General features: G+C 31.7%; 2 protein-coding genes and 2 long non-coding RNA genes across 5 annotated transcripts in view; 3 read left to right on the forward strand and 1 right to left on the reverse strand.

Annotated features, from left to right (window-relative positions):
• Positions 1 to 3: 3 nt before the first annotated feature.
• LOC129920299 (uncharacterized) lies at positions 4 to 2,213 on the forward strand. The gene is made up of 3 exons (XR_008773224.1): positions 4 to 118; positions 191 to 270; positions 1,496 to 2,213. It is a non-coding gene; the product is annotated as an uncharacterized LOC129920299 (long non-coding RNA).
• Positions 2,214 to 3,467: 1,254 nt separating this feature from the next.
• On the forward strand, positions 3,468 to 11,808 carry LOC129905642 (polypeptide N-acetylgalactosaminyltransferase 3). The gene is made up of 8 exons (XM_055981171.1): positions 3,468 to 3,791; positions 3,864 to 3,955; positions 4,058 to 4,238; positions 8,269 to 8,754; positions 8,815 to 8,947; positions 10,637 to 10,879; positions 10,939 to 11,460; positions 11,520 to 11,808. Exons 1-8 carry the CDS (start codon positions 3,658 to 3,660, stop codon positions 11,667 to 11,669), a joined length of 1,941 nt encoding a protein of 646 aa, XP_055837146.1. The 5' UTR covers positions 3,468 to 3,657; the 3' UTR covers positions 11,670 to 11,808.
• Positions 11,809 to 14,229: 2,421 nt separating this feature from the next.
• The window catches only part of LOC129918085 (MDS1 and EVI1 complex locus protein EVI1-B), an 86,411-nt gene continuing 79,713 nt past the window's right edge, over positions 14,230 to 20,927 (reverse strand). The window contains exons 2-3 of one of the 2 annotated variants that reach the window (XR_008772923.1): positions 18,535 to 20,354; positions 14,230 to 14,333 (exon numbers count right to left, since the gene is read on the reverse strand). Coding sequence is in view for 1 of the 2 variants with exons in the window: in XM_055998438.1 (XP_055854413.1) it covers positions 18,724 to 20,181 (1,458 nt within the window). In the remaining variant the exon portion in view is untranslated. Of the gene's footprint in view, positions 14,334 to 17,648; positions 20,355 to 20,927 lie in introns of those variants that run through there. The other variant, XM_055998438.1, reaches the window with a different exon arrangement.
• Positions 15,836 to 20,927, forward strand: part of LOC129918099 (uncharacterized) — a 45,893-nt gene continuing 40,801 nt past the window's right edge. Inside the window, exons 1-2 of the long non-coding RNA XR_008772926.1 lie at positions 15,836 to 16,169; positions 16,233 to 16,363. This is a non-coding gene — a long non-coding RNA (uncharacterized LOC129918099). The remainder of the gene's footprint in view (positions 16,170 to 16,232; positions 16,364 to 20,927) is intronic.

Genomic DNA, 20,927 nt, shown 5'->3' on the forward strand with positions numbered 1-20,927 from the left:
CAATTTCGATGTGAGTATATTGTATCTTTACTCGTCTCCAGATAGATTGTTACTAACAACGGAGTTAAAAACGCAACTTTCGTGTGTTAACTTTCAAAGCTTTTGTCTCAGTTTTTGTGTATGAACTACTTTTTTGTATCTTTTATGGTATTTTTCGATTCACATTTTATTTTACGTTTTTTTTTTTTAGTTATTGTGGGAATGGAACTTTTTATCGCGCGATGATATTGCTGGATGTTTTGGAATCAATACAGGGTTGTATTGGCTGATGTAAGTGCCCCGTTGAATCACTTTTTTTTTAAACAAACAATTTTGTAACTGTGCATAGGAACCTACTGTGGGCAAAAAAACAGGCTTATTCAAGGAATTTTTTTGCATAGTATAGTAATTATAATAATTTTTAAATTCTTTAGAAAAAGATTGCAGAGTTGTTAAAATTAAAATGTCGCATTCAATTTTTCAAAGACCAAACATTTCAAACCCAACCTTCAGTTTTAATAGCTAATGCATAAAATTTGAGCATTGAAAAAAGTAAGATAAGAGTATGTTAAACAATATAACAGATTCAAAACAATATTTGTTCAGAAATATAAGTTCCTAAGGGAGTTTGCGCAATTTAAACATAAACGGACACTGTGGCGTATGCGTACTTTTTTTTGTTGCTTTGTGAGCAAATGGTTCGAGGCAGTCTCTTTTCTATATATTATTTTTTTTTATTCTGTTTGTTCTTTAATTTTATTTAAGTGACCGTTAATAATATAATGTAAAAAAATCATTTGAAGTTTAATGTAGTTTATTTGAATTTTTAATAGTGGCATAACGAAAAGGGGAAGCTTTAAAACTCTCAGAAGAATCGTCAATATGTAATTAAAAAATGTTATTTCTTTACAATAAACTTGAACTGAGTTAAAACAAAGCATCATATCACTCTGTGAAAAATAGTATATTTAAAAATTTGGTTAAACCTTTCTATTGAAATTGAAATTGAAAAAATACCATATTATACGATAGAACGTACGTACTTGCTCTTGTAGTTTATATAAAGTGGGTTAATGTCAAAACACTTTATGGTCCATAATACTATTTTTAACCGACTTCCTAAAAGGGGGAGGTTATCAATTATTCGTCTCTATTTTTTTTTTATGTTTGTTACTTTATAACTTTGAACTGGGTGAAACAATTTTTATAATTCATTTTTTTTTGTATTCGAAAGCTGGTCTCATTTCAATTTCATCAATTTCTGGCTATAGTATCCATAATAAAACCAAGTTTCGGTCCAAAGAAAGTCGGTTTTATTTTTTTGATAAAAATGATTATTAAAAAACTGCATGCTAAAATTCTGTAGTAAAAATTCGATAGATATTAAAAATTTTGTACTTTAAAATGTAATTTAAAAAGGCTGAAAATTGGTGTGATAATTATAAAATATTGAACATTTTTGTCACACAGAAATTTTTAATACATTCAACTTTTTTTAATTTTTTTTTTATTTTAGGTTTGCAAAATTAAATCAAAATCGTCGGAGTCATTATTGAAGAAATTGCAATAATTATAAAAAATCATATTGGAAGTATCTTTTCTCAAAGGGGATATTGAAAGCAGAAACCATTGAATAATTACAAATAAAAGTGGCACGGCAGATTACTTATGCGACTATAGGATCACCGGAATTTAGATAAACTGCAGGGTTTCGCCTCAACTATCATTGTATTTTGGAGTTGCCTCTAAACTAATCATGAAAAATTTTATAATTATTATTTTTCAACATTTTCAAGGGTAATTTTCATTGGACCTCTGTAACAGTTGAATTTTCTGTAGATAGTATTTGTTTCAAAATTTTCTTTGACTTATAACCTGTTTTCACTAGAGCCCAAATGAGATAATTTCGCAAATGAGGTCAGTTCAGATTTCAAATTAAATTTTTTTACATTCGAAATGAGATAATTTGGTTAATTATCTAGTGAAACAGGCTTGTCGCAACAGAATCTTAAATGAAAATTTTTAGACCAAATTGAAACTTAGAAATGTTATTATTAAACTTAATTATATGAAGTAGTTGTCGACCAGGCAGACTGCAAAACCATACCTTAAAGATTAAAATACTATCAAAACAAATAACATCTAACTAAAACTACATAAATCAATAGATTTTTCTTCTTTGAAATTAGATTGAAATTTTTTTTTGTTTTTGACTTGATTCTGAGTTTTATTTATTTCGCCTTCACTTTCCAAGTAGGTATTTTATTAAGTTCACCTTATTTTTGTTTTTTTTTTTTTTTATTTAATTTTATTTTTTTCCTTGTCACAATTTTGCCGGCAGAAAATTATATGTTCGCGCAAAATTAAGTGAAGACTTTTATTTTACAGCTGCTCCAAATATTTAAACTGCGTAGGTACTGATTGGAAAAATATTCAAAACAAAATCTGTCCCGAGATTAATGTTGTAGGTACCTATGAGAAATAAAATTTTTCCCGATCTGCGTACTACCCAGCTTTAGTACCCAGCTGAAGCGAAAAAAAAAAATTTTTCATGTCTCTAAAGTCGATAACTGCTAAGGAAAAAATATCTTCGATTAATCTGTCAAAGTCAACATAATAAAATTCCAAATCAATTTAAAATCAAGAAAAAGAAACAGAAATTAATTTTTAACACAAGAAATAAATGAATTACAACAAAAGTAGTGACAAATGAGTGAAAACTCTCCAATTTTTCCCTAGAGCTGCGTACTGAAAAACGAAAAGCTAGACGAAATTTTTCATTCAAGATTTCGTTATCCCATTTTTGTTTGGAAAATTTCGTTTCGCTTCAGCTGCGTAATAGGCTTTATTTTTGTGTAAAAGTTTTTCTAAGGGCCAATTTTTCAATAGTCAGTTAAACAGTCAGTTAGTACTTATTCCAAAGGATAGAGAAAAAATCAATTTTTCAACAGGCAGATATAGCTTATTCCTAAGAATAAAACTATCTGCTTCTTTCAGAGACGAATAAAAATTATTCTAAGGAATAATCTCAACAAAAATATTGTGTCAGTTGTCAAAGCTGTTTAGAAAGAATTTTGAAAAAAATACAGTGGAATACAAGAAAACAAAAACAATCATGAATAAAAATGACGTTTAATTTTAAATATTTTTGAATTTGACAATTTTTTTTTTGTTATTCTGTAGAATAAGTTATTCTTGATTGAAAAATTCAATGTTTTTATCTGATTGTTTATGAGCCTAATAACTCTATTCTTCGAACAGTTAACTGACTGTTTATTAGAAGATTGAAAAATTGGCTCTAAATATTGTATTTTAAATCTTCTAAAATCTAGACTGCCCTCTCAAATTTTAAAATTTTAAATAACTGCTATAATTACATTTAACATTTTGCTGAACGCATTCATTTTCTAGTAGAATTCTCATCTGCGGCGGCTTATAGCTCCCAGCTAAAATGAAATCGAAAGTGGTATTTTTGTGACGTTTCACTGACAGCTCTGGAGCAGCTGAGTAATCATTTGCATTTCGTCATTTTTTTATTTGTTTATCCCAAAAAAATGTTATTTTTCAAATAAAAAATTCCATTTCTTTACCAAACGTGGACGTGTCTTGCAATATTCCGCCCTCATGTTTAAAATAGTGAATTAATTTCTATTTTCTTTTGTTAAAATCACAACAAAAATGGGTCTACCATTTCGACAAATTCGTAAATTGTGGCTTTTATATTTATTTCTTTTGTTTTTTGCATTCTTTATGTTTGCCTTGAGTATAAATATTTATGTCCAAAGTTTACAATCATCAGATCTCCGTAAAAGGTAATTCAAGTTTCCATTCCAAAAAAATATTGCAACAGAATTAAATTTCACAAAAAAGAATACAATTTTTAGCCAATCGGGTGCTTTGAGGCGAGGAAGAACCACAGCAACAGTTGTCGGTCACTATGTTGGATTTGGAAGCACTCACGATAATCTAACTCGAGGTTTGTCTTAATTGTTATTTTTGTTATGCTTCGTTTAACTTTTCGACAAGGCTACTAACTGCATTGTTTTGAAATTTTCTTTATTTGTGATTCATTTTGCAGAGGAACTTGATGAAAATGCCTTCAATCCGGTGGAAACGGAAGGAGCAATGGGCGCTCCAGTCATTATTCCAGCCAAAGATTCAATCAAAATGCAACGTGCTTATAGAATCCACTCATACAATCTCATGGCTAGCGATCGAATTCCTCTCAATCGAACGCTTAGAGACTATAGAATTGCGAGGTGAGTCGTTGTCACAGAATCTGTTGAATGAGTCTTAACATTTTAAATAATAATAATTTCTATTTTCGTGACCTTTTTCTTAAAATATTAAATTTTAAGTGGGCTTCAGGTTTTTATTAAATCTCAAATCTTTGTCGAAATCGAACGATCTTTTTCAGTACTATAATAGTTTTTATTTAATTTTTTTTAAAAAAGATCTAATAAATCGTCGGTTCAAAAGAAAGACTCACTAAATAACAAAAGTAAAATTGAGTTTTTTCATGAAAATGGTCATATATCCTCTCATTCTACCACTGAAAAAATCTAAAGATCGAAAATATCGCTCTAACAGGAATTAGAAACATTGAAAAATCACAAGTGCAAAGAATTGATTTCTCTTAAGAGGTGTTATATTTGGGTGTTAAGACCTATTATAGCAACGGTTTCTTTTGAGAATGAACCTTCTTTCCTCTATTCTAATTTCCAATTGATTGAACGGTTTTTATCTTCACAAAGATATTTAACTGACTTCATAAGAGGGGAAGTCCTCAATTCGACTGTATTTTTTTTTTATTGCTTCAGACCGATTTTCATATTTCTATTTTTACTAAAGGCTGGCGCTTCCTACTTTATTTTGGCCCAGTTCTGACTATGAGAAAAAGGTCGTTTTTTTTTTCTTTGTTAAAAATAATAATTATTTATGTTAAGATTAACTGCAATCAAACCGGCCATTTACTTGAAGGACGTACATATATTTTAGTGCTTAGTCTATGTATTGAAAGAAATTGTACGTTTACCAGAAAATGGTAAAAATAATAGCTATCAAGAAGACTATACCTACAAATTGGCGTGCAAGTTCGACTTTTTAATTCAACTTTTTCTAAATTTTGTTTTTTTATGTCAACTTACACTTTTAAATCTAAAGAGAGTGGCGCAAATTTATTGACGATTTAATTTAAAACTAAGCCCGATTAAGTATGATACTAGCCTAAAGCATGCTTTGTTTAAATTACAGACACATTTTTTCTTAAAACCATCCTCTAACTTTAAAAGCAGCCAATCCTCATTTTATCTTTTTAGTATCATACTAAGAAATCTGTAAGAGGATTTTGCTTTTAACTCTCGAAATCTATAATTTAAGAAAAAAATTTCTCTGTAAATCAACAAATAAAAAACTTTTGTTTATCCTTAGCAATCATTTGTTGTTGTTTACCGTGTAATATTTTACTGAGCTAAGTACTGAGTTACCAATAAAACACGACTAATGACTTTAAACATTAATTGTGGCGGCTTGTTGTACTGATCGAAGCAATTTTTGGAATATTTGCACTATTTAGACCATTACAAATATTTCGGCGACGTTTAATCGGACTCGACAAGTGATTTTTGAGGTTGCTAATGTAGTAAATGTAGTTAATGTAGTAAGATCTGAAACACGTCCCTGAAATTGAGAGAGTGTGCTTGGATTAAATTCTTTCGTTCTAGGTCATAGCCCAATGCTTGTACCTTCGACCAAAAGCCAAATGTGCCTTGATATTGTTTCTAATTTATCTGACGAAACTGAAAGTTTGCCACTTATGAATTATGAAAGTTAACATTGTCTTGCAAAATATCAAACAGTGTTTTTCATTAAATACCAGATGTATCAAATCTTTTAAGAAGAGATTTCTCTTAAAATCTATTTAATTAAATGGGTTATACTAAAAATTAAAAAGACACCATTACATGAAATATAAAAATCAATTCAGTACATTCACAACTGAAATTTTGAGACCAAAAGTGGTGTTTAAATCAAATTATCTCCTAATGTCGATTTTGATATTTAGTTAGTTTTTACACAAAAATCAATTTATACAAAGGAGAGTGGGCATTTTGGCCCATCGGTGTAACACATTGAGACATACATCAAATGAAAGGTCTCGATGAGTGTATTATTTTTTTGTTTGGGCACAAGTCTGTATCTTGTGCAGGGAAAGTGCATTGGTGCATTTTATTTTCAAAAATGTATGTAATAAAATTCATAAAAGTATACATTTTGACTAGACGTTCGATAAAATTGTTTCAAAAACATTACAAAACTGTGTTGGAAGTTCAAATGGGCTATTTCATCATCAGTTTTCACCCATGACGCAATGCATTTTTCGTTTTTTAGAACACTTTTGTATGGGACGTGGCTCATTTGTTTAGATGCTCGATTGACTAGATTCAAAAACATAATAATAACGGTATTCTGTTGGACTAAACCATCAACTGCTTTAATTTAAAAAAAAATGCATTTATCGTTTTTATAGATTGAAATGCAATAACAAAAAATGTTTGAGTAAGTATATGATCTTCTGTACTTTGAAGTCGTGTGCGAAACTAACTTGTTGGTTTTAAAATAATTTAAATATACGAAGGTTGTGACTACTTTTTCAAAAATGCAACTCAAACTACAAGTTACATATATTACTCATAAAATGTTGGTAGGTATTATGAATTTAAACCACAAACCATACGACATGGATTTAGTCGTTTCTCCACCTTTTTTTGTTCTAAAAACACAAACATTTAAAATAAACTTGAATACATTTTTGAACATAAAATGCACCACTGCACCTTCCACGAGATAGAGTTTTTTGTATATTCAAAGAAATAATGCGCTTATCAGTAACTTTCATTTGATGTATGTAATTTTCAATGTGTTACATTTATCTTTGAACATAAAATGCACCAATGCACTTTTTCTGCACGAAGTATAGACTTTTGTCCATACAAAAAACAAATGCGCTCATTGAGATCTATCACCTGATGTTTGTCTCAATGTGTTACACCCATACAAAAGTGCTCTAGAAACCGAAAAATGCATTGCGTCATGGGTGAAAACTGGTGATGGAATAGCCCAATTGAACTTCCAACACAGTTTTGTAATCTTTTTGAAACAATTTTATCGAACGTCTAGTCAAAATGTATACTTTTATGAATTTTATTACATACATTTTTGAAAATAAAATGCACCAATGCACTTTCCCTGCACGAGATACAGACTTGTGCCCATACAAAAAAATAATACACTCATCGAGACCTTTCATTTGATGTATGTCACAATGTGTTACACCGATGGGCCACGTCCCATACAAAAGTGCCCAGTCTCCTTTCTTAAAATTAAAAAATTAAAAAATTAAAGTAATTTTTAAAAATTAAATAACAATGCATGAATTTTGATTTAATTTGGTTTTAATACAAAATAAGATCAATGAATTAATGCGTTTTAGAATTTTGTCTCAAATATGTCTTTAATATGTCTTAAGTTGTTAATGGTTTCAAAAATGCTAAGCCCTTCTGACCTTCTATTAACACTATTCTTGGTATCTAAAATATGTAGCATTTCTAGTAACATTCTCTTATTGTAGAGTTTTTCAGTATGTAAAATATCTACGTTATTGAAGTCTAAAGCCGTTTTCTGTGAATATCCATTATTTATATTTGATCTATGAGGTATACGATACTTGTGCCTATAATTATGAAAGTGGACTAAGTCACTTTTTGCATTGCTTCAAAAAAAATTTAATTTATTATTTTATCTAAACATTAAAATAGTATTTCTTTTTGAAACAATTAAAGGAACAATATGTAGCAATAAGTCTATTTACTGCGATTTCGCTTTTATATGAAGTTTAAACCTTAAATTATAACAGGTTTTATGCTAGTTTTAATCGTTTTTTTATCACTTTCATAATTAAGGACACACTTTAGCTTTTGTATTAAAGTTCCTACATAAATTAAACACCAATTGTTTGTTCCCTCTCCTAAACATTTTATTTTATAGACAATATAGACTGGTCTGAACCGATGAATTGAAGTATTGATTCAATAATGTTCGTATTATATTGATAGGGAAAGAATTTGAAAGTAGTGTGTTCATAATTATTTCTATGTTTTTTTTGACGATCTAAAAAAATTTCTCCAACAATTATAGTCGGGAAAAAGATAGTAGACACATTCGAAACGTCGACGAAGATGTGAGATTTGATTTGCCTAGAATTTAATATTATTACATTTGTTTATTCAGTTGCCTAGAAGTCGAATATAATCCAAAAGAACTGCCAAATACCTCGGTGATAATCGTGTTTCACAACGAAGCTTGGTCAGTGTTGTTGCGAACCATTTGGAGCGTCATAAACCGATCACCACCCGAAAATCTCAAGGAAATCATTCTCGTCGACGATGCCAGTGACAGAGCTTTCTTAATGAAACCTCTGGAAGACTATATTGCCCAACTTCCAGTGACAACTAAAATATTCCGCCAAACAATTCGTCAGGGAATTGTCCCGGCGAGACTTCTTGGGGCAGCAAATGCTAAAGGAGACGTTCTCACATTTTTAGATGCACATTGTGAGTGCTCACAAGGTTGGCTAGAGCCACTTTTAGCTCGAATCAAAGAAAACAGACAAACTGCTATTTGTCCTGTGATTGATATCATCTCTGAAGATAATTTTGGATATACAAAGACCTTGGAGAACAATTGGGGAGCTTTTAATTGGGTTCTCAATTTTAAGTATGAATTTTTTGGATGGCCAAAGTAATGGAATTCAGTTAAATGTTTGTTTCTTTGCAGATGGTATGCTTCTCGTCCTAAAGAAGGATCAACTCCAGCAACTCCAATAGCCACGCCGAGTATGGCTGGTGGATTATTTTCTATTGATAGAGAGTATTTTTATCATGTCGGTGCTTATGATCCTCTTATGAAGGTAAATCAATTATTTAGTAGAATTCTTTAAAAAGGTAGAAAGATTATTAGGGTAACTTTCTGCTTAGTCATCATTCTGGATTAGGTGTTTTACTTATTTAACTACTTCGGCTGGCACTACAGCGCTTTGTGAGCTTGAGGTCACTCATTAATTCTTCTATTCAGCTCAATCCTCATTCGTCTGACTTAAATTACTCAACTCAGATTCTTGCAAATCATATTCAGCCATTTACTGAGTATGAAGATTACAGGCTGAAAGTGGTATGTCAAAATCAATGTTGATTCTCCTATCCTTCCCTGTTTGCTGATTAAATTTTGCTTTGCCTGTTGATAAAAACAGTAGGATCAATTGTACCTGTGGTCTTCATATTTCAGCATTTCACAAGAGCATTAAGTTGATGAATGTTGGAAGGTTATGGGTATACCCTAAAGAAAATCGCTTAGCAAGAATTACCCTATGCCAAATTTCAGCTATGATGTTGTTTGCCGAGCTTACAGCCTGTAGATTTAACTAGGGATGTTGCAGATGTAGATTTTTTGACATCCGCGGATGCGAATGTGGATTTTTGAAAGTTAACATCTGCAGATGCGGATGTTTAAGATCTTAATCGTATGCCGTAATTTAGCCCTTGATGCTGCTGGTTCTGGTCATTCATCATCCTTTTCTGCGGAATCCGTCATTGCAATCCTCTTAGTCTTAAACGTAATTCGCAGAATTTTTTATTATCATTATATCGTCCATAATCTTTTCACCAATGTGACTCCCATTGGCACGCGCCATTCCCCCGGTCCAACCAATTATTTTCTTGTCAAAACGAGACACGGCGGCTCTCAGTCGTTCATTCGCTTTCGTTTGGGGTTTGAAGTGGCGATTTTCCTTGCCGTCTCGAACTCTTTCGACTAAAGAGTTTTATCAGTACATATGTATTTCTATTTAGTTTGAAGGTAGACGGTCACTCTGGTGTATGAGTAACATTTATTTAAATAAATAAATAAATCTAGTATTTTTTCAATATTTATTATAAGTGTTTAAGGTTTTAAAATAACATTTTTAATTTTTATTAAAATAAATATCTAAACAAATAAATGTTACTCATACACCACAGTGACCATTTAAGTAAAAACTACATATACTGTTGTAAAACGATAACATTTCTATTGTTTTTCTATCGAACGATAAATATCTTGGCAATGCACACTCAGATGTTCAGTTAAATCCAAAAATATACTCGTACCTGAAATCCTCACTATGAGACTAACGCCGAAGGTTTTGTTTTATAGTTAGAAATATCGTGTATTCTCCAAATGATTATAGAAAGCTAGGAACTTGTCTAAAACATGATTGTAAATTATATTTCTCATGAGAATTTCTGGAGTAAAGTGAAATTTTTCCATAAATTAGTTTCCTTTGAACTTTGAATGCGTTTCATTTTCATCAAATCTCTTGGTCAACTTAAAAATTTTGTTTAATATCTGAAACTGGTGCACAAGACTAGTCTTTTTCCTTCTCTCATTTTATAAAAGATTCGTAAGGCATTCTTTAATACCTGACAATTTGCTCTTGATTTGTGTTTAAAAAAAAAACTATAGGAGGGGAACATCTGTCTCTAGATCATTTAGCGTTTTGCTTTCCTTTATTTTTTACTACTTCTAAAAGTATGCCTGAAATTTAAAAATTCATCTTTTACAGATCTGGGGTGGAGAAAACATTGAAATGTCCTTGCGAATATGGCAATGTGGTGGTAGGGTTGAAATCAGTCCGTGCTCGCATGTTGGCCATGTCTTCCGCAAAACCACACCATACACATTTCCTAACGGCGTTACTCAAACCTTAACAAACAACGTGGCTCGAACGGCTATGGTTTGGATGGATAAATGGCAAAACTTTGTTTTTAGATACACCGAAGTGAACGAAACTTATCTTGCCGGCCAGGTTAGTTTCACACACAAAATTAATTTAAAGAAAAAACTAAAAAATATATTAAATTTCAGGACATTTCTGATCGTGTGGCCTTGAGAAATAGACTCAAATGCAAATCATTTCAATGGTATCTGGAAAACATCTGGCCTTCACATTGTTTCCCAGCAGACGATAGATTCTTTGGTAAAATCTTGTGGTTAACCAATGCAACCCAACTGAGTATTCCTTATGAAAGGAGACTCAAGCACATTGCTGCTTCGGTCAATCCAACTAATCTCACCGACATTTTCAACGAAATTGACACTTCAAAAACCATGGATTTAGCCCGCTATTTTGCTCCGGGCGAAGAAAACTGTTTGAGAATCAATGAGGACGAAAAGGGTATAATGAGTCTATATGTTTCACATTGCCTTTTTGATCCGAAACTTATGAGCATGTTTGTGATGACACCGAAGGGACAAATCATGCGAAATGAGAATAGGTGTTTTGAGTATTTCGAACCCAGTAGCACTAAAATTCCAAAAGTATCCAATGTTCGGATTCACACATGCGTGGAATGGACTGACCGCCAATTGTGGGATTATCGTTTAGATGTGAGTTGGATTTGTAGAGAATTTTTGGTTTTATTATTGAATGTATTTTTTTCCATTAGACTCAACAAATTATTCATCGCGCTTCCCAGAAATGCCTCACATTGGAGGACCCCAAAGTCAACATGAATCATATTGTTGCAGAACCATGTGTTGCGAATGATAGGAGACAGATGTGGGGTCTGTTCTCGATGCCCTGGAGGGAACTTTAGTGCTGTGTTCATAGTGATATGTTATCTTGGTAAAAATCTAAAAAATTCATGACTGAAGAGAGATTAAACTAATGCAGTTACAGGTTGTTTTTTTATTTTTGTACAAATTTATATTCACAAAATATAAAGTTTCTCGAAATTTAGTTGTATTCATTGCCTTTGGCCTTTTTAAACTTTACAGTGACGTAGTCAAGTCTTATAGTCTTCCTCCTATGTATAAATAAAATCAAAAACATCCGTTAAATCGGGCAGAAGAAAAAACCATCAAATTTATTCATAAAACACGATCATTAGACACCAACACCAATCAACGCCCTCAAAAGCACTCACTTCTCTTTTGCATTATGTTGCGGTGTGTATTCCGTTTGGCGCACCAACAAAGCTAAAAGGTATCACTTTAGGTTTGTGGCGCCAAGTACAGTTCAATTTATCATAACCGATGGATGGGTGGGTGGGTGGTTTGGTTTGCTTGGCTTTGTATGTTTGTTGCAAAAGTTTACATCTCTATGCCGCCGCAGCGCAGCCGCTGAACGCTAATTAAATCAGAACAATGCCATTAAATCATATCACAAAGTGACAGACTTTGACATTTGTATCAATATGGAGTCAAACACTAAGAGCGGCTTCATTTGCATTATGTGGACGCAGGAGAGAAGAAAATAGAAACAACAAAAAAATTAGATTGCAGAAATGGGTGTGGGTCAGGCTAATTTAGCAGCCTGAGGCGCGGATAGTTTTCAAATGCCACCCGATGTGATGGTGTGTGGTGTAAAATGGTGGCGAGGCGCTCATAAAGTTAAAAAAAAAGTAAACTCAATTAGCCATTTTTAAATCGAGCATTTTTTCTATCCGGATATTTTTTTTTTGTTTGCTGTATGTTCCCACCTACTATTATGTAGATATGCAACCGGAAATTGTCCGTTTTGTATGCAAGTTTGTATGTACTAGGAAATATGATGCGGATAAGTCAATGTTTTATGAATTAAAAAAGAAACACGAGAATAATAAATTAAGCAGTAGATGAAACGGATATTCTGTGTTTAATAGGGTGAGTTAAAATAGCAATGTTTTGGTAAAGCCTAAGAAAATTACAGCCTAATAAAAAAATTCCAGTCTACAGAATTCACTCTTCTTGCAAATAAGAATGAACCTTTAAACAAAGTTGTTTCATTTCAACAAAGAATATGGAAAAATATGAATGCATCCCAAAAGTATGCAATTTTGTAATGATATTACCAAAATTATAAAAAAAAAAAACAGATATATAGCAGAACAATAGAAAGGGCCAAAATGTAAGAGTTTGGTCCAAACTTCCACCCCTTATATGAAATATGTCGATGGCTATGGAATAATTATTCAAAATTATTTCACCTTTAAGTTTGAATAACATTTTGTTGTCCAAAACCTATTGAAATCAGCCAATTATAATTGCAATCATCCCATATTTATTTTAACTAACTTTTTTTCAAACTATCTTATTTTTTTTTCATAGTGGTTTTTTGATTCTCTATCAGAAAGGTATTTTCGAAATATTCAAAAGATGAAAAATATGAATTTTTGAATATAGGTACATTGACTTCACTGATTTAGAAAACTCGACCCTTCAGAGATGTTTAAAATCAGCATATAAAATGTTTGGGAAAGTTTAAAGTTGTTTTGGTAAACGAATTATTATTTTGGATGTCTGTGACGAAAATGGAAAAAAAAACGTATTTCAAATAATAACATCTCCGAGTTGCAAGATTTTAATTTAAGTGAAGGTAGTTTTGAAGCAAATTAAAGTCTCAGAAAAAATAGTTTCGAAAACGAAAAAAATAATTAAAACGGTCTTGGTCATTTCATTAGGTTAGTTTACTGTTATGTGTGTGTGTATTTTTTATTTTTTGACGTTTTCACGGAATTGAACTATTGCAACAACTCTTAACTGATTGCTCGATGTTAATTGTTTTTTTCTCGAAAGTCTTTTATCAAAAAATAGGAAACTGCTAGTGAACAGAATTTGAAGCTTTGATTTTTCTGATCTAGAAGAAAAGCTCATTGCTTAGGACTAGATTTATTTACCCATATGCTAATGCGACTATTTTGCGTAAAGGAGAGGGAGTCTCAGGTTCGCCTTTCAATTAACTTGCATGTATCAAGAAAAAATAATTTTAAAAGAAGTTTTTTGAACTGACTTTGAATTATTCTGCAGCTTAAAAAATTGCGACAGACATGGAAAAACAAAAGGACTCTTCAGATTGTGGAAATTCTAAAAAAAAACAATTTGACGATTCGAAGCATTTTAAACTATGAGGGTTATTGAATAAAACTAGTTTTGTTGTATAGATATCTTTTAATGTTTTAAAACCATCTCTAGATTATCAGTATTTCTATTCAGTTTCAAGCTAAACGGCCACTCTGGTGTATGAGTAACATTTATTTAAATAAACAAATCCAGGATTTTTATTCATTGAAAATTTGATATAATGTTTATTATTTATTAAATAAATATTATTTAAGAAAATAATAATGTTACTCATACACCACAGTGACCATGTAATTTAAAAAACTGTTCAAAATGTGAAATTATAAAGCGATTACCTTTTTATTATTTTTCTATTGACTGATAAATATCTTGATAGTGCACACTGAGATGTTCTGTTTAATCCAAAATTATACTCGTACCTGAAATAAAATATATGTAAAAAAAAAAACTTCACAACTCCATCACATATAAAATAAAAAAAATTTATTCAAATAAACAAACATTCACTTCTGAACAATAAAATCAATAAAATTCAACAATATTTCTCTACAAAACATTTTTTTTTTTACATTTACATGGTATATTTGCTTTCTTTAGGCTAAAAAAAAAAACGGTCTATACACCAAATATCAAAAAATAGCACCTAGTTTAGAACTTCTTCATTTTCAACACGGGGTTTGCATTTATATAAACTTTACAAGATTTACACAGTTGTTTTTTCTATATTTTTTTGTAAATATTTTAAGTACATAATTTTACAGTTAAAAAAAAAAACATTGAAATGTATAGGACTTTCAAAAGAGATTCTAGTATTATAATACTAATTGATTCTTATAATTTACAAAACAAACAAAAAAAATTATTAAACAAAAAAAATTAAATTACAAAGTAGGTAACTAGCAAGTAGAAGAGTATTGCGTTTGTTTTTTCTTTTATTTCGCTGATTTTTAATAGCGAATTTTTCTTAAAACATAAACGAAGACAGAATTTTTTTTTTGTAATTACTTTATTTTTGAAAAAAGGATAGGAAATAGATATGCACATAGAAGTATAGAGGCACGCATGTGTAGGTATATGTTTGAAAAAATACTTTGGCAAAATTCCGTTTCGCTTCGTAATTTATTTATTCTATGAAACAAAAGAAAAAAAATATTAATTTTCTTTAATTAAATTACCACCTGACTTAAGGGCTAATTGGCAAAGAACACGGTTGTTGTTTTTTTCTTAATAATTAATATTTTACACAGTTTGTGGCTTAAATTTTATCTATATCTTAAACTTATACACAAAATTAAAAACTATTTGTAATTACAAAATTATTAATTTATATATATAAAAAAAGACAGTATACATTTTGAGTTATGGTATAGTTGTAGATTTAAGATTTAGATTTTTAAATACATAGGTAGAGTACAGGAATTTATTTATTTATTATTTTTTCTTACACACTGTACAAACATTGGTGGTTAGTTTCAAAAAAAATATTTATCAAGGATTTTACTATTTGTGTTTTGTTTTCTATGAATAAATCATTAACAAACAAGGGCGAGGATATATCAAAAATTATATAGATCAAAATTTGTGAAAACGAGAGGGCGGTGTAGTAAGATCAACGTTCTAATAGTCGCATAGGGAAACGATCGAATGCAAACGAACTTTTAAGCGATTGATGTCTGGCTCTCTCTGTTCACTATTTTAAAAATAGACAACAATTGGTAAAACGTTTACGTCAAAGGTTTTGGTACGTGGTGTCTGGTTAGAAATTATGACAATAAACTTTGATGACTATTTCAGTTTGTTATATTTTGGACAGATATTAAAATTGAAAAAATGTGGCGATCTCAAATCGTCTCTCCTTGGAAAGGTTATCAATAGAAATAATTTTCTTGTAATCCCAGAACTGGCATTTCTTCGGTGGAGGTGTTTCCATTATTTCAATTATTATTTTGTTTGAGGAATAAAATCCTCAATCCATGTTTTGTCGGTTGTAAAAATGTTCCGAATAAATCTAAAGATATTACATATAGAAAACGCGGCATCCACCTTGTGGACACTTTTTCAATCTATAATTCTTCGATCAGAAGAGGTTTTTGCCGTGTTATAGTTTTTATATGTCAATGTGGTGGGCCTGACTTTTTTTTATTTTAATACGATAAACAAAAAAAAAAAATATTGATAGAGGCGTACCGAGTTTTGAGGAGACAAAGCAACTGGTTCCTTTTTTATTAAATCAGCACATTTTTTCGACTGTTGTGGTAATTTAAAATCTTTTATATTCTCCCAAGTTCAGAATCATACAAAATTCGTTCGTATTTTAGGAAATAAATTCAAGTTTAACCCAATACCAAATGATGTTAGTTCGTAAGCCACCTTGCATTACTTGGTGAAGAGATAATAGCGAAATCAATGACAGTTGAAAGAAGAAATTGGAGAGTTAGGAAAATAAAAGGTAAGGATAAGGAGTTCATTGCTAGAAATATTTTGTTTAAGGTTAGTTGCAGTAACTAACAAGAAAATAGAAAGGAGGTTTTTCAGAGTTCAAGATCATATTGATTTATGTTCTTGGTTATTTTAAATTTTTGGCAGTAAATGCAAATGTGAGGGATAGGTTTAAGTTTTAACCCTAAAAAAATTGAGGTGAAAATTACTGAAACTAAAGAAAAGATTTCGAAATTGTGTGGCAATTTTAAATCTATACAAAACTAGTCTGGAAATGGGGCAGCTATAACTTTATGATAAATTGATAAGACAAAATTTTATTTTTTAAATAATTTTCAAAATAGCTTTGTTTTCATTATGTTTAAAATTAAATTAAATGACAATAACTTTTTAAGTTGCCTGTCAGGTTAAAGAGTTTTCTGTAATAAATTCATTAAAAACTTAGCGATAGATTTACTTTTATGAAAATTCATTTATAATAAGGTTTAAGTTGACTGTAGTTTTTTCCCTTTAACACTTCAAGGAACTGGTCTCGATTAAGCATTTCGCTTCCAAGAAACTGTCTTCTGCATTGCCGAAAACATTTTATGTTTTATCAGATAAATTTGTGCCAGAGATAATCCTTTCACTCGATGAGTATTGAGTAAGTTTAAAATTGTTTTTTTTTTTTTTTTTACCTTAAATCAAACATTGAGAAAAAACTTTGTGACATTTAAAAGGACCCAATTATAAATTTGTTCAAATATGCGTTCTGGTGTGACAAAATACAAAAACTTAACATTCAATATTTTTAGGAAAAGATTCAATGGTAGGTGAATTTTTTTTGTCTTTTCAGTCTATTCTAAATTTAAATAGCAATTAATAAAAAAAACTATAAAGGAAGCTTTTAGACTCTTAAATTTCTGTAAGTAAGCTAAAAAATATCTTTGTTCGGGGTAAGCTAAATATTTGCGACTGATTTTATTTTCTCGCTCTTGTCTTTCATTAGGTAGGTACTTTCATGAATCATGATAACTTATTTTACAAAACATATGCATTTTAAAGCTGACGCAATAGAACGGTAAGCTTGCGATCTATCTACTAAAAATATACTATTAAGCAAATATTAAGGTTTGTGTTTTTTTTGGCAAAACAATTTATTAAATTTTAATAAGTAGTAACCAATGAAACTGGTGATATACTATAAGTTTTGCTTTTGTTATTTCTGATTGGTGCGAAAGATGAATGAAGGCGTTATCCAGCAGTTTTTTGAATGCTTATTTATTTGTGCTTTTAAACAACCAAATCAATATTTTCGGGATTAAAGAATGGTAAACACATGTTTTGTTAAAATAAGGAACAACAAATCCAAATACAAAATTTAAAAAACTGAATTGGAAAAATATTTTCAGAATTTGAAAATCACTTTTCATAATATGTAACTTTGGGCCAATTATTTTAAACGATATTACCACGATAAAGAAAAGTATTTTTTCATATTTGTTGTTTTAAAGAATTTAACAATTTTGTTAGAGATAGCATACGCACATATTTCTAGAGTTAGAGTGATAGTTTTTCCCACTGATGGTTAAAAAGGGTCCCTTATACGCGAAAAATCTGCTTATATAAATTTTATGAAATTGACAGAAAATTTACCAAAAATTTAGCTTAAAAATCTATCTATTCAACAATGTAATGGTTGAATTTCGCTGTCTGTACGTGACGTTCCTTATTTTTGTTCTCATAATAAAGTAAGCAAAATGGAATTGAAAAATATAGGTAATCTTTATTTATAGACGATTGTCAATATAATTGCTCTACTTCATTAACTTTTGCCTTATGGAATTTCGAACCCAACCTTTTCAGTCTCAGTCAAACCAACAAGATTTGAAAAATATAAAATATGATTCTAGTTTTTTTTACATAAAGTGGTGAGATCATATGGCAATTATTCAAAATGGAAACACCAAAATTTTTTAAAGATCCTCAAAGCCTTCAAAGCCCAAAAACTAACCAGAAATCTATATCCCTAGCAAGCCAATAAACCAATTATTTATTAAAAATGGCATACCGCCCACTGCACTTGCATTTTTGGCGGGAACTTTAAATACAAAATTCACCTACATACCGTTAACCTATCATGATTTATAGCTTCACTAAACCAGACGCACACTGCTATTCTTATACACAAAAAATACCTACACAAGCGCCTGAGGATTTCCACCAAAAGTGATCTATATATTTTCTTGTTGTTGTTGCATAATATCCGTTTTCTATTATGAAATATATTTTTAGGGCAAGTTAGGTTAGTTTTTTTGTTTCATGTTGTGCTTTTTAGTTATATTTTTGTATTATATTGTTTAGGAATTACGTATTATAGAGATGGTGAGGTCAGGTCACTTTAATGTGCTCTTCGTTCATATTCGTGCTCAAGCTCTCGCCTGCGGGTGCATTCATCAGAGAGTTTTCGCTAAAACAGTTCGTTATGTGGCCGCTCCCTTCCTCCTGCTTGATTACCTGCAGACAATGGTTACTTTGAGGTGACGACGGTGGTTCAGACGATGAGGAACTTCTGCTGGGCGAATTGAGCTCCGTCGACGATGACAATTGTGTTTGAAGTGGAATAGGAATTTGCGTCACTTTGCCCATAAACGATCGGATCTCCTCAAAGTATGATTCCTCTTGCAGACCGCTGCCGCCTCGATTATTGCGTCGCAAGCCTCGCAATCGGTCATCGATGCCGAGGCCCAATGATGCCGCATCGGCTTCGTGCTTCTTCAAGTGCCTATCAAGGTTTGTCTGTTGGCCGAAGCAACGCTCACATAGCGCACACTTGAATGGACGCTCCTTGTTGTGAATGTTGCGCACATGGCGTTGCAAGTTGCTGGATATGCTAAAGGAACGTTCGCAGTATTTACATTTGTATGGCTGTTCGCCGGTGTGCGTTCGCAGGTGCCGCGTCAGGTTCGCCGATCGCGGGAACACTTTGCCGCAGAATTTACACGAGTAGCGATCTTTGTTTTTGACGCTAGATGGCGTTGTCGTTTGATTTGCATTAGCTATAGCCTCATTATTATTATTATTGTTGTTGTTGTTAGTATTGTTATTAGTGCTAGTAGTGTTGGAGCTTAGTCGGGAGTTGGTCATTGATGATGCCAGCTGCGGGAGGGAACGTATCAGGTCCTTTTGTTGCGGTCGTAGGAGTTCGAAGGCATTCGCTGGTGGTCTAGGTGGCACAAATGGATTTCTATATTGCAGGGGTATCGCTTTAGCCATTGCTTCCAGCATCAGTGGGTGCAAGGCGGGCGCATGAAAAGGCAGGTTAGATCGTTGTTGGTGCTGCTGATGAAGGCTAGATTCACTGCCAGCTGATATCCGGAGTTCTTCCTTCATTAGCGAGTGATTGAGCGCATTTTGGCGAAATTTTTTCTTACAGTCGTTAAGGCTTATCAGGAGATTGTTATTGTTGTTGTGGCTATTATTATTGTTGTTGTTGTTATTATTCTCAAAGTTCTTATGACTAACAGGACTTGAACTTCGATCGGAAGTTGACGTTCGATCGTTTTGTAGGATCAAATTGCTATTTTCATCTTCGAGCAGCTCATCACTGCCGCCGCCGCCATTGCCAGATGGGGAATTCTTTTTATGATCTAGCCGCAAATCGAGCGGTTGATCAACGTTGCTAGGATGGAAATGACCGGACGATGATGATGACGTTCGTGTTGCTGGTGATAGATCATAAGGTACATGAGATGCATAAGAGACGGGTGTGTGGCCTAACATCGGGTACACGGACCCTTGCTTTGGACTAGGAAGCATTTTTCTTGGTGAATGATCCTTTTCTCGCATTATTGGCGCCCAGTGAAATTTGATTGAGGTTAATTTTAACCAACCTCAGTTTGCTTCGTCGTTGTCCCGTTAAATCGGTGACACAATTATTCAAATTCCACTCAATAGGAATTGGGTATTTCCATAGTTTTTTAACTGCGGTCACCACTTCTGCCAACAACATTCAGCAATTTCTGTAATAATAAAAAAGAGATAGATTAAGAAGATGCAAAGAAAGTGTGAATTATATGAACAAAGATCAATAAATTTAACTAAGGGTGCTGCTTAAGTGTGGATCAGGATTAATAGTGATTCCAATATCAAGGCATTATTTGAAAATGTTAGGAGAAACTGGAGGAAGATTCTATTGTTTAGAAAAACAGGCGTACATAAAGTTCCAGCTGAAGAAGACTAAAATTCTTGCCATTAAAACAACCTGTAAATATTCGTTAAATGATCGTTTTATGGACCTACACAGAGAGAAAATAACGCAGGGATAACATTGTTTCTGCCGGTAGATTGAACTTTATTCCTGGTATATTTATAACTAATTTTTGGTATATTTAACTATATATTATGATTAAATTTACTAGAAATATAGTTATCCCTGGCGTTATTTTTTCTCCGTGTCCCTTTGCCCTTGTTAGACCGATCTTTTTAACATGCTGGCCTGTAAGCAACATGAAATGAAATGACATAAGGAAAGGCTTCGTGTAAACATCAAAAACCTTAAATGTAAATCATTTGTCAATTGCGTCATTACGTCA

Source organism: Episyrphus balteatus, chromosome 1 (genome assembly GCF_945859705.1).
Source record: "Episyrphus balteatus chromosome 1, idEpiBalt1.1, whole genome shotgun sequence".
NCBI classification, from domain to species: Eukaryota; Metazoa; Arthropoda; class Insecta; order Diptera; family Syrphidae; genus Episyrphus; species Episyrphus balteatus.